Genomic DNA, 13260 nt, shown 5'->3' on the forward strand with positions numbered 1-13260 from the left:
CTCTCGGGTCTGTAGCAGTGTGACCCTGGAAGGACTGTCAAGCTGAAAACAACAGCCTGGGGTGTGGGGAGGGGAGGAGGGATGGGGGTGGGAGGGCAGGGGCTACTCAGGGTTCCACGAGACCTGGGTTTAAGTCCTGGACCCATCATTAGCAGCTATGTGAACTTGTGCCTCACTCTCCTCAAATATGAACTTGAGATAATGAAATTACCTTCCTCATAATACTGTTCTAAGAATTGAATGAGGAAAGGTTTACAATTCGGCCCTGGTTGTTCCACTGGGGAGGGAACAGAGATTGGCGGCACAGGGCTCCCCTGGCCTGGGGGAGTCTGGCTCACTCAAGTTCTCAGCCACTTGCAGGGCAAGGACCCTGCTTCTCCTTGCTCCAGGTCTGAATGGTCTCAAGCCCAGTGGGCAGGGCCTGTGGTGTGGATGGACTCATCTGCAGCGAGTGAGGCAGCAGGTAGAGCTGGCAGGCTGTGTGGTCTTTAGTGGGTACCAGGGGACCTGGGAGGGCCTTGTGGGAGGCTGTCCACAGTGTGAGCCAGTTTGCCATCTGGGGTCCTGGAGTTCCCTCCTGCCCTTTGAGTTAAAAAGAGTCAGACTTGGGCTGAGACTTAATTGCACTAGTGCTAAGTGACCTTGTGTCAGGGGAAATCGGATGGGGCAAAGTGTTTTCTAATTAGCAGGACTCACTGACCTTTCCTTCACTGTCAGCAGCTTCTCACAGGGAGGCAGAGCAAGGGGGGCTGGAGCCCCGCATCTCTCTAATGGAGCCTATGTCCAACAAGGAGGTGGATGGCTGGATTCAGGGCCCTGGGAGGACTTCATGTGGGAAGCAGACCTCAGGAAGGGCCCTTAGTGATGGTGTGGCCCAGGGTTCTCACCTCCTTAGTCTCCTGTCCTGTCCATCTCCGCAGCATCCTAGGCAAAAGAAGCGGAGAAACACTCAAGCCACTGGGGTGGTTAGGACAACTGGTGGCAATTGTTTAAAACCTTAACTAAAACAAGGTTAAGCAAAAGGAGTGTACAGGCTCTCATAGATGGGAAGGATGTGGGAGGGTCATAGACTGAGAGGAACCAGGGCTGTGGCTGCTGGAAGGAGCCTCACCACCGCCAGTGTGCTTCCGCCCTGTCATTGGCATCTCTGCTTCTCTCTGCACACCAGCAGCTCTCTCTTAGGGCACGCAGACCTTTCCTCTGCAGGGAAACACGAGTGCCAGCAGCCCCGAGTTAGTGACTATCATAGAAACTCAGTGTATTTCTCTCTTGTTTATCATTCCGAGACCTGAGTCACAGGCCTGTCCAGCACTCAAGACTTTTTCTTTTCTCTATTTTTTGAGACGGATTCTTGCTCTGTCCCCCAGGCTGGAGTGCAGTGGCCTGATCTCGGGTGCAAGTGATTCTCCTGCCTCAACCTCCTAAGTAGCTGGGACTACAGATGTGGTGACATCCAGCTAATTTTTGTATTTTTAGTAGAGACAGAGTTTCACTATGTTGCCAGGCTGGTCTTGAACTCCTGACCTCCCGCCCGCCTCAGCCTCCCAAAGTGCTGGAATTACAGGCATGAGCCACCACGCCTGGCCAAGATTTTTTCTTTTAAACCTGGAGTACAGAGATGCTCACTAGGCAGACAGAATCAGCCAGCACAGCCTACTCCCTCAGCCAGTATTACTTTGACTCACTAAGTTAGTGAGGAACCAGGCCCCAGTTTAAGAAGCAGAACTCACACTGTCATCTGCTGTGCGCCTGGCTGGCTCATGCATACGTTGTCTGTCTAATGCGGACCAAAGCCCTGTGGCACACCCTGCTGGTTACCCCCAGTGGTTACCCCGGCACAGAGGAGGAAAGGGAGTCGAGGGAGGGAGAAGGACTTCCCTGGGAGGTCTCTGGGCTGGCAAGTTGGGTGACCCAGGTCCAGTTGACTGCAAGCCTGGGCTCTGCTGTTGTAATCATAAATGTGTGTGTGTGTGTGTACAGTTGTTTACAATGTCAGTGTGGGTGTCCTTGTTTGTTAGAGATACATGCCACTGATCCCATCATGAGGAAAATCCGAAGCCCTCCCCATGATTTTTGCCAGTTTCCGGGGACTCATGCTCCTGGCAGCCCATGTGTCCCCAACTCCTGTGTCCTTTAGGGACCTCTGTTGAGCCCTGTCTCTATTCTGGCAGAATTAGAGAAAATTCGTTAAAAAACAATAAAGTTTAAATTCATTTAAAAAAATAATAAAAATCTCACAGCACGAGTTTTGATGAGATTTGGGGCAAGGTGGGCCACAACCTTGGGTTGTATGGCCATCTCCCCCTCTTCTTCCCCTGTTGTCTCTGCAGCTCAGAAACCCCAATTTCCTGGCCTGTGTTATGGTGGAGGCCTGAGCTCACCCCCCAAAGCTTCATCTCCAAACCTAGCAAGGATCCTGCCCAGATCAGGAGCTCTTCCTTTTAATAGAACTTATTTACTCTCCTTAGAAAGCAGTGGGGGTGGACCGATTCTTTTTCCTCATGCAGATATGTAAAACTGGGACATTGCTACACATAATGTTTTAAACCTGTCTTCCCTCTTACCAACGAACACATCACTAGCACCATCTATGCCAATACATTTCTCAACATCAATTTCAGTGGCTGTATTACATTTTATCCTACGGATGTGCTCTCGTTTATAATCTAAACCCCTTTTATTGAACACATCAGTTATTCTGAAATTTTCAGTGTTATGATGGATGTTGCAGTAATTATTCTTATATATGCACAGAACCCCCAGAGGACATGACTGCTGAAGGGTATGCTGGCAGGATCACAGGTGAGGCTCTAGCAAATTGTCCCAGCTTCATTGACTGAGCTTTCATCCTCTTTGCACTACTTTGAGCTGCCATTTTGATCATATAATAATGATTTAGTAGAGCTCTTTTTTGGTTCAACCTACCTGTTCTCGTATCAGAACTGAAATGTTTAATTTTATAAATTTAAGTAGTGGCACAATATAGAGTTCACTATTCCTCAGTATTTTCAAGGCTGTTTCTTATCTGTTCATTCTTTTGGTTAACTTGGGAATCATTTTATCAAGTCTGTCTCTGCTTCCCAATTTCCTTTCAAAATGATATTCAATGTATACATTAACTTGAGTTACATTTTGAGTATTATGTATTACTCATAATACATATTGAGTTACATTTTGCTGCATAATACATTATCCCCAAGTTTAACACCTTAAAGCAGCACATATATATCTCATACCCTTCTGAGGGTCAGGAATCTAGGAGCAGCTTAGCTGGGTGACTGTGGCTCCAGGTCTCTCACGAGGCTGCAGTGAAACTGTTGGCCAGGGCTAGAGGATCCCTTCCAACCTCACTGCATGACTGTTGGTGGGAGGCTTCAGTTCTCCACCTGGTTCTCACAATATAATTTCCCCCAGAGTGAGTTATCAGAGAGAGTGTGCAACCAGTAATCTATCTGTTAGAACATGTCACTTCTGGCATATTCGATTGGTCACTCAGACCAACCCTAATACATGTGAGAGTGACTATGCAAGGGTGTGAGTTCCAGGAGGAGAGCATCATTGGAACCATCTTGGAGACTGGCTAATACACAGATTAATGGCACATCTGACAATATGGCATCTTTCTGAGTGTCAGTGTGGTGTGTTCCTATATAAACTTAATGCTATTAAACTTAATTAAATTCTAGGTATGCTCTCAGCGAAGATTTTTACTTTTTTCATTACAGGTTCCCTCACTGTTAAATTCATTCCAAGTATTTCATACATGCTGTTCCTATTATGAAAAGATCTTTTCTTTTTTTTCACATGGCATTTTCTAAGTAGTTGTTGCACTCATATAGGAGATGCTATTGATTTTGACACCCATAATTTTTCAGTGGAGACAAGGCAGAAACTACTCCAGACTCTCACCTTCTGTTGCTGATCCTTACGTGGTGGCTGTGCCAGGCTCAGCCACGCTGAGATGACAGGGCTGTCTGGCCCTCATTGGTCATATGGACTTCAGATTTAAAAGGATTTTATGTAGAAGCAGAGTGCCTGATAGGACTCTCCGGGACCCCCATTTCTGCCCTGCTTGGCTCCCACTGGCAAGGCTGGCTCAGTTCCTATCACCTTCTCCTGGACTTTGGCCAGAGTCCACTGGCTGTTTCCCCTACCTCCTGCTCTCCCAGTGCCGTCTCCACACCAGTGCCAGAGCTGCTTTTAAGAGATGCCTCAAAGCCCGCTTCCAGCTTAGGAACCCCAGGGAACATGGATGGTTTCTCCCTTGCCACTTCCTAGCCTTCCTGGCATAGGCAGGTCTGGTTTGCCTGCAGGTCCCTCTCTGGGGTGGGTCCCTGCTCCGTAGATGCTGAGCCTCCAGAAGTCCATTCTTTTATATCACATTTGAAAACCTTTGAAATGCATTATAGTTCAGTCATATGAATTATGTAAGTGTATCCTACTCATTGTATAAAACAACACAGAATTTTCTAAAGTGTCATTTTTCTCCCCATTCCAAGAAAAAGCTAAGAAGCAATGCTAAACAATTAGGCGTGTGATCTTCCGTATTTTTCCCTTTGTCTCCACAAAAGTAATTGGACATACAGAATTTTAAAAATGGATTACCCTGTGCACAGTATTCTGCATGGCGTTTTTTCATTTTATCAACGGTGGCCACTTCCCTCGCCAAAACAGACAGTCAACTTCATTGTGACAGGAGTAGAGCTCCATGCTGGGCAACCCACCCCATGGAGGGACACTCAGGTGGTTTCCAGTCACTTGCACAACATTGTTGCGTGCGTGGGCCTCCCGGGCCCGGAAGAAACTGCGTTCGCGTGCAACATTAACACCCCACATGGGCTGGTGAAAAATGAAAGCAAAATAAGACCAGTTGAAAGGCGGCGGAAAACCTGTGTGACTACTCCGTGGCTCCCCTGCCTGGTTTCCAGCTGCGGACTCTGCTCTTCGGCGCGACCCTTGCTCCTGGGGTCCTCTGGGGTCCTCGCGCACCCAGGCGCCACGCACACCCAGGTTGCGAAGCCGAGTGCCTCCCCGTGCGGCCGCCAGGGAACGCCCCAGGCCGGGCCGAGCCCTCCCGCCCCCACCCCGCCAGGCCCTGGAGAATTGACAGGCGCGCGGGCCCCCGAAGCAGGTCTTCCCGGAAACCGGACCCCGCCGGCTCCCTGGCTGCCATCCGCGGCTGGGTGACGCTCACATCCCCGCGATTCGGTGTCTCTTGGCCTCCTGCCCCACTGACCTGGGAGTGCCAGGGATCACTCTGCCCCCAGCGAGATCCCCTCTATCGCACAAAATGGGCACTAGCGGGGGTCATTCTAGTCCGGCCGCGCCACCCTCCCCAGGGTCCTACAGCGTGGCACCATCACCGTTCTCGCCCGCCTCCAGCCGGCCCGTTCCTGCTGCTCCCTACAGCGTTGTCCCTGCCCCGTGCCCTCTTGTGGTCGTAGTTATCTGGCGGCCCGGGAAAGACAAAAAGAAACTGCTCGCAGGAGCCCAGACCCTGGGGGCCTTCCTCCCCTTGTCTCCTCTTTGGACTCGGGGGCCCCCCACCAGCCACGGCGAGGGGGAGAAAGAGAATAGATGGGCAAATGCTAGGGAAGACCCCTGGTCTCAGAAACTGAGGGGAGCCAGGACTCCCGGTGGGGGAGTCAGTGCAAGCCATGAGGTGGGAGAGGAGGGCGGATGGGAGTCCAGGGCCACAGCTCTGCAAGGGACAGGCGAGTCCTGTGGCGGCTCTAGGAAGGTCTGGGTCACACGGGGACCAGCCAGCTGGACCTGGGTGGGGAGGGGTGGGGCGCCTGACTCCACTCCTGTGACCTGGACATTGCCTAGCTGAGCAGGAGCTTTGAGCCTGTGGGCTTACAGCTCATCTGAACCTGCTTAGTCCATCTTCCTGTTGTGTTAACCTTGCAGAGGGGGAAGAGTGCCAACTCTCCACCCCCCCTTCCATCACTCTTGGGTACCTGATCCACCTTCCACCCTCATGGGCAAGGAAGGGGACAGGAAGGTCACCAATCCAGCCAAGCCACAGTGCCAAATCCTGTTGGTTCATTTGTTTTCCCCTGGTTGGGTTATGTTTTCAAACCATCAACAGATTCATAGTTGCTAGTGGATGTCAAATTTCAAAATGGGGGAGTCCCAATACGGTGACTTGTCCGTTAGGAAGCCATAGGCAAGCCACTTACTTTCTCTGAGCTTCAATGTCCTTGTCCCAATAAGAAGGCATCTGTGATTAGCTCTGAGCACATATTTAGGGTGAGCTTTCACCCTAAAGATCTCAGCAACAGCAGCTTCTACTCACCTTCACACACCAAAGAGAGGGTGGTTTCCCTCCCAGCAGAAGGCAACATCCCGCCATTCCAGTGTGCTTCTGATCAGGGCACAGAGAAGATCCAGTTTCGTCTTCTTTCTTTTTGGTCAACTCCAGGCATCTGCAACAAACAAGATTAACAACAACCATTAAAATTGGCCCCTGGAGGGTTTATCTGTCAGCCACGTATGGCTGTAGGATCTCATTATATATAGGCCAAAGAGAAAGGATGTCTGCTTCCTTTCTGTCCTGGAATTCCATGATAAAATCCCCTCCAGTTGTCTCTACTGATTCCATTTTGTTTTCTTTCTTGGCTATAACACAGATAGGAGGAAAAATCTTTCCTTCCCCAAGGCAGAGTTTTAAACGCATCACCTCAGAATGCCAAATGTTCTGGAAAGGAAGAAAGTTGGCAGCGAAGGAACCCGCAGAGAGAGGGGCTGAGAGGGCTGAGGGGCCCAGCAGCTCCTGGCAGGCTCCTCTGGTCTCTGTTTGAAATTGGCTGAAAAGACATGGAATTTAGTAGGCAAGTCTGCCTCCTCCTCCTCCTCCTATCTGCAGAGGAGAGATCGGTTCCCAGCTGGCCGGGGCAGTGTCATCGATACAGCTGGTGTCATTGTTACCTTCCACTAACAGATCACTCGACACCTACCGGCCCGGGCAGGGCTGGGACTGGGCATTTCCTGGCTGAGCTGGAGGCTTGGGCCCTTCCCATTGTCTCAGAACCCCAGGTGAAGCCAAGACATAAGCTCTGCTGGGATGCCATGCTTGGTGACCCAGGAGAAGGACTAGATTGCTCCTGGTGGTTGCTCCCCCTTGCAGAGTCACAGCTGCCCCTTTGGGTCCTGTTGCCTGGCCTCTTTTGCTGTCCTGGGTAGAGGAGATGAGTTTGTCGCTGGCTGCAAGCTGAGGCCAACTGACAATGCTGCACAGAGAAGGAGCACCGAGAGTGGCCCTGGATTGAGGAGCCTGTAGTGCAGAGCAGCCCCTCGGGCATTCTGCCTGGCCCTGCTTCCCTGGCTGGCTGCGCTTCTGGTGCTTGCATCCCAGGTGGCATCATGCTGCAGCAGATCCTGCATGACATGTACATCGACCCCGAGATCCTTGCTGAGCTCAGCGATGTGCAGAAGCACATCCTCTTCTACAAGATGCGGGAGGAGCAGCTGAGGCGCTGGAAGGAGCGGGAGACTTGGGAGGCCCTGGCCCAGGATGAGGGTCTCAGACCTCCAAAGACCAAGCGAGGTATGTGGCTGGGAGTCATGGAGGGGTGGGCCACCAGTCCCCCAGGAGGTAGAAAAATTAGCAGGGCCAGGCTGTGCCCTTCTTCAAGATGGGCACTGGGGTGATGAGGGCTGGGGGCTTGAAACCCTTGTCTTGTGGGCATCAGGTCCCATGAGCCTGTGCTTTTTTTTGGCCAGGACCTTAGGGCTTCGAGGCTGCTGCAGAGGCTGTCCAGGGGCCCTTATTGGGGTGGGGGAGTTGGACTTGCTTTGTCTTGTTGTGGAAGACCCGAGTTCTGGGAAGACACCATTGAGACTTCAGATTGTGCGCCAACGTGGTTGGCAATGGTAGGGTGAACGAGGGCATATTTGTGACCCTTGCCATTGGTTCTGGGCCAGGGTGTGGTGTAGATACGCAGTTCCTCTCTCCTTGGCATGCATGGTACACCAGTTCTTGGCTAGGGCCCCTTCTGTGGACTGTGCCTTTTCCTCCAGATCCTCTGGCAGGAGGATGCTGTGGGTTGTCCCTGGAGCCCCACTGGGCATCCGGAGAGAGGGCATCAGGGAACGTCCCACACAATGAATGACCATCCCCAAATGGTTGTAGCAACTGCAGATGAGAAGCAAGGGCCTAGCCTACATTTCAGGTGTTTTGTATGCAAAGTCACGTGCCAGTCAGTCCTATGGACTGGTACACCTGTGGGTGAAGGAAATCATTCGGGGACCCCTGGGCCAGAAACTGGCAGGCTGCTGAGGCTTGGCTTGGCACAGGACTCAATCCTGCCAGGGATGGTAGTTTCTGTGGATGCTGCCTGCACTTTACAGTTTGCAAGGCTTATGTGCCTTCACCCTTCGAAGTTTTCAGTCCAGGACAAAGTCCTGTTTCAGGGCTGAGCACACAGCTCCCTTGGTGATCTGGCTCTTCTCCATGCCAGGCTCACTGCTGGCCAGTCCCCACCAGGTGCCACAGACCACACTCGCATCATCTGGACATGCTTGCTGTTGTCTCTGGTCTTCACATGAGTGTCTCTCACTGTTGGGAATGTCCTTCTGCCTTCATCCACCTGACGGACTCCATCAGGAGTGGCCCCCTGCCCTGGAATGTTCAGGGATGCTCTTGCATAGGGCAGTGCTTGCTCCTCTCTGGCTGCCTGGCATGTAGGACCCACCCCTGCCCTGGCACTTGCCACCCTGTCATTGTCATTCCTCATCTGCTTGCCTGGCTCTCCGGTGGGCTCAAAGGCACTGGCCCATGAGGGCTTACTCCACTCTATCTTCCTCCCCTGGGCCCAGCACAGAGCTGGCACACAGTGTTAAATCCTTGTTTTGAACAAGACACAGCAGGACCCTGCCAGGGAGGTTGGGGCAGAGCTGTGTGACTTGGCTGCAGGTGGCTGGTGCCAAAGCTGGGGCCTTCCAGGCTGGGCTGCACTGGCAGCTGCATCACTAACTGGTGAAATGACAAGCCACCTTGCCAGCCCCACCCGGCCTGAGCCCTGGGGACTGGTGATGTCTGCATGATGACTCTTCTGGGAGGGAGACAGATGCCTAAAAATTTAACTGCAAAAATATTTGTACAGAGATTTGTCACACATTGACAACTACATTTTCATGTATAAATTATACATTAAACTCACTTGAGTTTCTGGTGCAGAAGGTCCTTTTTCTGGTAATTAATTTTCTGATTTATAAAGAATGGAAAAGCAGGAAAACACGCCGAGGAATGTGTGTATCCCAGGTCAGGATCCCGCTTGGATCCTGGCTCTTTGCTTCGGTCCTGCCTTTTAGAACTGTCTGGGCATGCCACTGGGAGCCTGGGGGCTGGCCCTGCCCAGGAGTCCAAAGAGCTTTCCGCTGGGGCGTCCAGGATATACAGGATCTGCTTCATGTCCTGGGGTCATGATGAAGGGTGGCAACAACCTGTGAGCTTTATGTTGACTGGTTGCCTACCCAGCCCTTGCTGCGGGGTGTCAGGGCAAGCTCCCTGATTTCATTTCAGATAAGGAAGGTGAGGCTCAGAGAAGTGATGCGCTACATCCAAGGTCACCCAGCTGCTACATCTCATGACTTGGACCTGGGGTCTGGTAACTGATTTTTTTTCCATTCATTCACTTCCAAACTTGGGACTCCAATTAAACAAGTGAGCTGTGCACACATTCACTTGTTCACTCATTCACCAATTCATTCACTTATCCAGCATTATACGTGCTGATTTCGGTGAATGGGACAGTGCTTGTCCTGGAGATGGTGGGTAGATGGATCATAGGGAACATAGCCGCCTCGAGTGCCAACGGTGAGGCTTGGTGCAAAGCAGCCATGCCGTGTCCCAGGGCGGGAAGTGTGCAGGGACGGGCTCCACGGAGGAATCTTCTCTTCCTTCCCTTGATGTTGCCAGAGGACTCAGGAGGCTCTCCAGATGCTGGTGAGACCCCAGCCCCAGTTGATGTCCAGGCTGTTGAAACTGTCTTGAGAAAGAACTCGGGAATGAGTCAGAATGATAGGAAAGGCAAGAAACTGTTAGTGAGAACCGAAAGTACACACTTGAGAGAGAAGCGCGGGTGTGCTCATGAGAACGTGTCACACCCAGCAGAGTCTGGGTTTCTAATGTTATGGGTGTTTCTTTAATTAGGGGATGGAACAATTATTAGGTGTTCTGGAAGAGGAGGAGATTTCAGGGAACCCCCTGGGTTACTGTCTTCTTTCTCCCTTCTTTGGGTTTGCCCAGAAGAGCCATGGATAAGTCACCCTGAGTGGGATTTCAGCTGTTTTTACTCTCTTCCTTTGGGTTTTCTGTTATCTTGTTGTTTCTTTGTCTTGTTCTTGTTTTAGCTGTTGTTTGGGTTTTTCCATGCTCCTGTGACCACCCAGTGCTATTCTTGTCTCATTGACAGGCATCCTCTTTCCTGGTCCCCTCCCCACACATTTGTTCTGAAGGAAGCACCTGCTATAGCCCTGCTGAGCTGTTTGCTGGCCCCTTGGGATCCCTGAGCGTGACTTGGCTCAGTCCTGGTCAGCCTAGAGTGACACCGGGCCTCCTCCAGGCCATCGTCCCCAGTGCTCTAAAGCCTCCCCTCTCCCCTCTTTTCTGGGAACATTCCTCGCTCCTGGCAAGCCTGGCTTTGCCATCCCTTAGGCCCAAGCAACACTCCCCGTGGCCCTACAGAGAGGCAGGCAGGACAAGGTGTGCCTTGTGCCTGAGAACCTCACAGCCCCGAAGTTGTGCCTGGTGAGGGCGCGAGTAAACACTGGTGACGCGAATCATTCTCATTTACAGAACCCAGGAGGTTTTCTTGATTCTGAGATCCACATTTGGAACCCACAGAAGTAAGCTGGGGTGAAAGCTTAGAGGTGGACTGTGAAAGGCAGGAAGAAGAGGAGATGAGGGCACGGCTGGACACATCACTCCTCTGAGCACATGGCATTTCTTTTCTGTTTTCACTTTACGCTTTGGCAAGAACCCTCTGATGTTCTATGCTGTTGTGGATGGTGTTGACCCCTCAGCTTGGTAGGTTTTTTTTTATCTAACATCATGTTTATTGTTCTATCACATTTCTGACAAAGTTCGTTGTCCAATATATTGAGTATATTGAGACTCAGAGAAAGCATGTTATCACATTATGTCCCAGCAAGACTTAAGTCAAACCCCTCTAGCATGGCCACGACCTGTGAAAGCTCATTCTCTCCTCATTCTCCTTGGCCACCACAGGAACGCACACCCCGTCTTAGGAGTTATGAACTTCACAACCCTGTGGACTCCTCTCTGCTTACTCAGTCATCCCAGTTTCTCGGGGCCAGAGCTGGGTGTGACCTGGGGACACAGGACTCAGGACACACTACTGACCCAGGAAGCTTCCCTGTTTGGACCTGTCAGTTCTATCTTTTTTTTTTTTTTTTTTTTTTTTCAGATGGAATCTCACTCTATTGCTCAGGCTGGAGTGCAGTGGCGTGATCTCGGCTCACTGCTACTTGTGCCTCCTGGGTTGAAGCAATTCTCCTGTCTCAGCCTCCCAAGTAGCTGGGATTACAGGCACCCACCACCACAACCAGCTAATTTTTGTATTTAATAGAGACATGATTTCATCATGTTGGCCAGGCTGGTCTTGAACTCTTAACCTCAGGTGATCTGCCCGCCTTGGCCTCCCAAAATGCTGGGATTACAGGCACAAGCCACTGTGCCTGGCCCTGTCAGTTTTATCTTGATTGACAGTTTCTGCTACTGTTAAATTGGTTCCTCTGTGACCACCTCTCATCCTTCTGGATGCTTTTGCCTGGGAGCCAGACGTCTTTCCCTCCCGCTCTTCCCACTCTCCTGTTTGTGAATCAAGCCTGCACACTCAGGAAGCTGCTTCTTTCCTTTAGGTTTCCTACCAGGCAGCCAGCCTTCCTATGCCTGCTCACTGTCCTGCCCTCATTCCAGCCAGCAGAGTGCTCTGAGCCCAGTGGGGTTCCAGCCTCCACTGCCTCCATTCTCCACAGCTGGGCTCAGGATGTGCTCCCAGATGCAGCCCTGACCTGAGGCCTAAGAGACTCACCGTCTTTAGCATCCTCTTTATTTCTCAGCATCAAATCACTCCCACTGCCCTCATGGGAGCTGTATGACACTATCCTTTCACTAGGCATCTGGCTTTCCTGTTTCCTGGGCCCATCCAGTAACCATAGCAACCTTGCCTGCTGGGCTTGGGCCCTCTTGGTCTCCGTGTGTCCTCTTTCCAGGCATGGAAGTCCCGACCTTGCATGCCAGCCCTGCCTGGACCCCTGCACAGAGCCCTGCACCTGCCTGCAGACATTCCCATGGTGGCCCTGATCTCAGCGCAGTCCCTGCCCGCCCTGCCTCAAGCTCATCCTTACAATTCCTTCCCACAGCAGCTGCAGATCTTTGGACATATGAGTTAGCTCACGTATCCCCCTGCCTCTATGGCTTTCATGGCACTCATGAAAGGCACAGGCCTTTGCTGGCACCTGCCCACCTCTTCAAGCTAATTTCCACCATGTGCGTCCGTCTGCGTGGAATGCCCTTTCCCCAGATCCTCATGAGGCTCTTCTGGGTCATCATTCATCTCTCGGTTGAATGCAGAGTTCTTCACTGGCCACCCACTCGCAATGAGCCCCATCCCAATCTCTCTCTCTCAACACCTGCCTACTTTTCTTCCTAGCACTTAGCATGTCTGCAAGTGTATTTTAAAAAATTATGGTAAAATACACATAACATGAAATTTACCATTTCAGCCATTTAAAGTGTGTAATTCAGTGACATTTAGTACATTCAAAATGTTGTCCAACTATCACCACTGTCTAGTTCCAGAACATTTTTCTCACTTCAAAAACAAACCGTGTAGCCATGAGTGGTCACTTCCTATCCCCTCCTCTGCTCAGGACCTGGCCACCACTGATCTGCTTTCTGTCTCCGTGAATTTGCCTCTTCCTCCTCTTCCTTCTTCTTCTCTCTCTTCCTCTTCTTCCTTTCCTCCTCCTTCTCCTTCTTTTGCTTCTTCTCCTCCTCTCCTCTTTCTCTTACTTTCTCTCCTCTTTCTTCTTCTCCTTTCTCTCCTCCTGTCCCTTTTCTTCTCCTTTTTCTCCTCCCTCTCTTCTCCCTTTTCTTCTTCCTCTCCTCTTTTCTTTTCTCCTCCTCTTCTCCCCTTTCTTCTTCTTCCTCTCCTCTTGCTCCATGTATCTGTTTGCTTGTTTACGGTCTGTTTCCTCCATTAGCCTGAAAGTGCCATGAGTCCATGGATG

The 13260-nt window shown here is 51.2% G+C and overlaps 1 protein-coding gene across 2 annotated transcripts in view; it reads left to right on the forward strand.

Moving 5' to 3' along the window:
• Window positions 1-6935: 6935 nt before the first annotated feature.
• SH2D4B (SH2 domain containing 4B) overlaps window positions 6936-13260 on the forward strand; it is a 103847-nt gene continuing 97522 nt past the window's right edge. The window contains exon 1 of one of the 2 annotated variants that reach the window (XM_032141479.2): window positions 6936-7549. In XM_032141479.2, coding sequence (XP_031997370.1) covers window positions 7366-7549 — 184 coding nt within the window. In that variant the 5' untranslated portion in view covers window positions 6936-7365. The remainder of the gene's footprint in view (window positions 7550-13260) is intronic. The other variant, XM_058435788.1, reaches the window with a different exon arrangement.

Source organism: Hylobates moloch, unplaced genomic scaffold (assembly GCF_009828535.3).
Source record: "Hylobates moloch isolate HMO894 unplaced genomic scaffold, HMol_V3 SCAFFOLD_3, whole genome shotgun sequence".
In the NCBI taxonomy this organism is placed as follows: Eukaryota; Metazoa; Chordata; class Mammalia; order Primates; family Hylobatidae; genus Hylobates; species Hylobates moloch.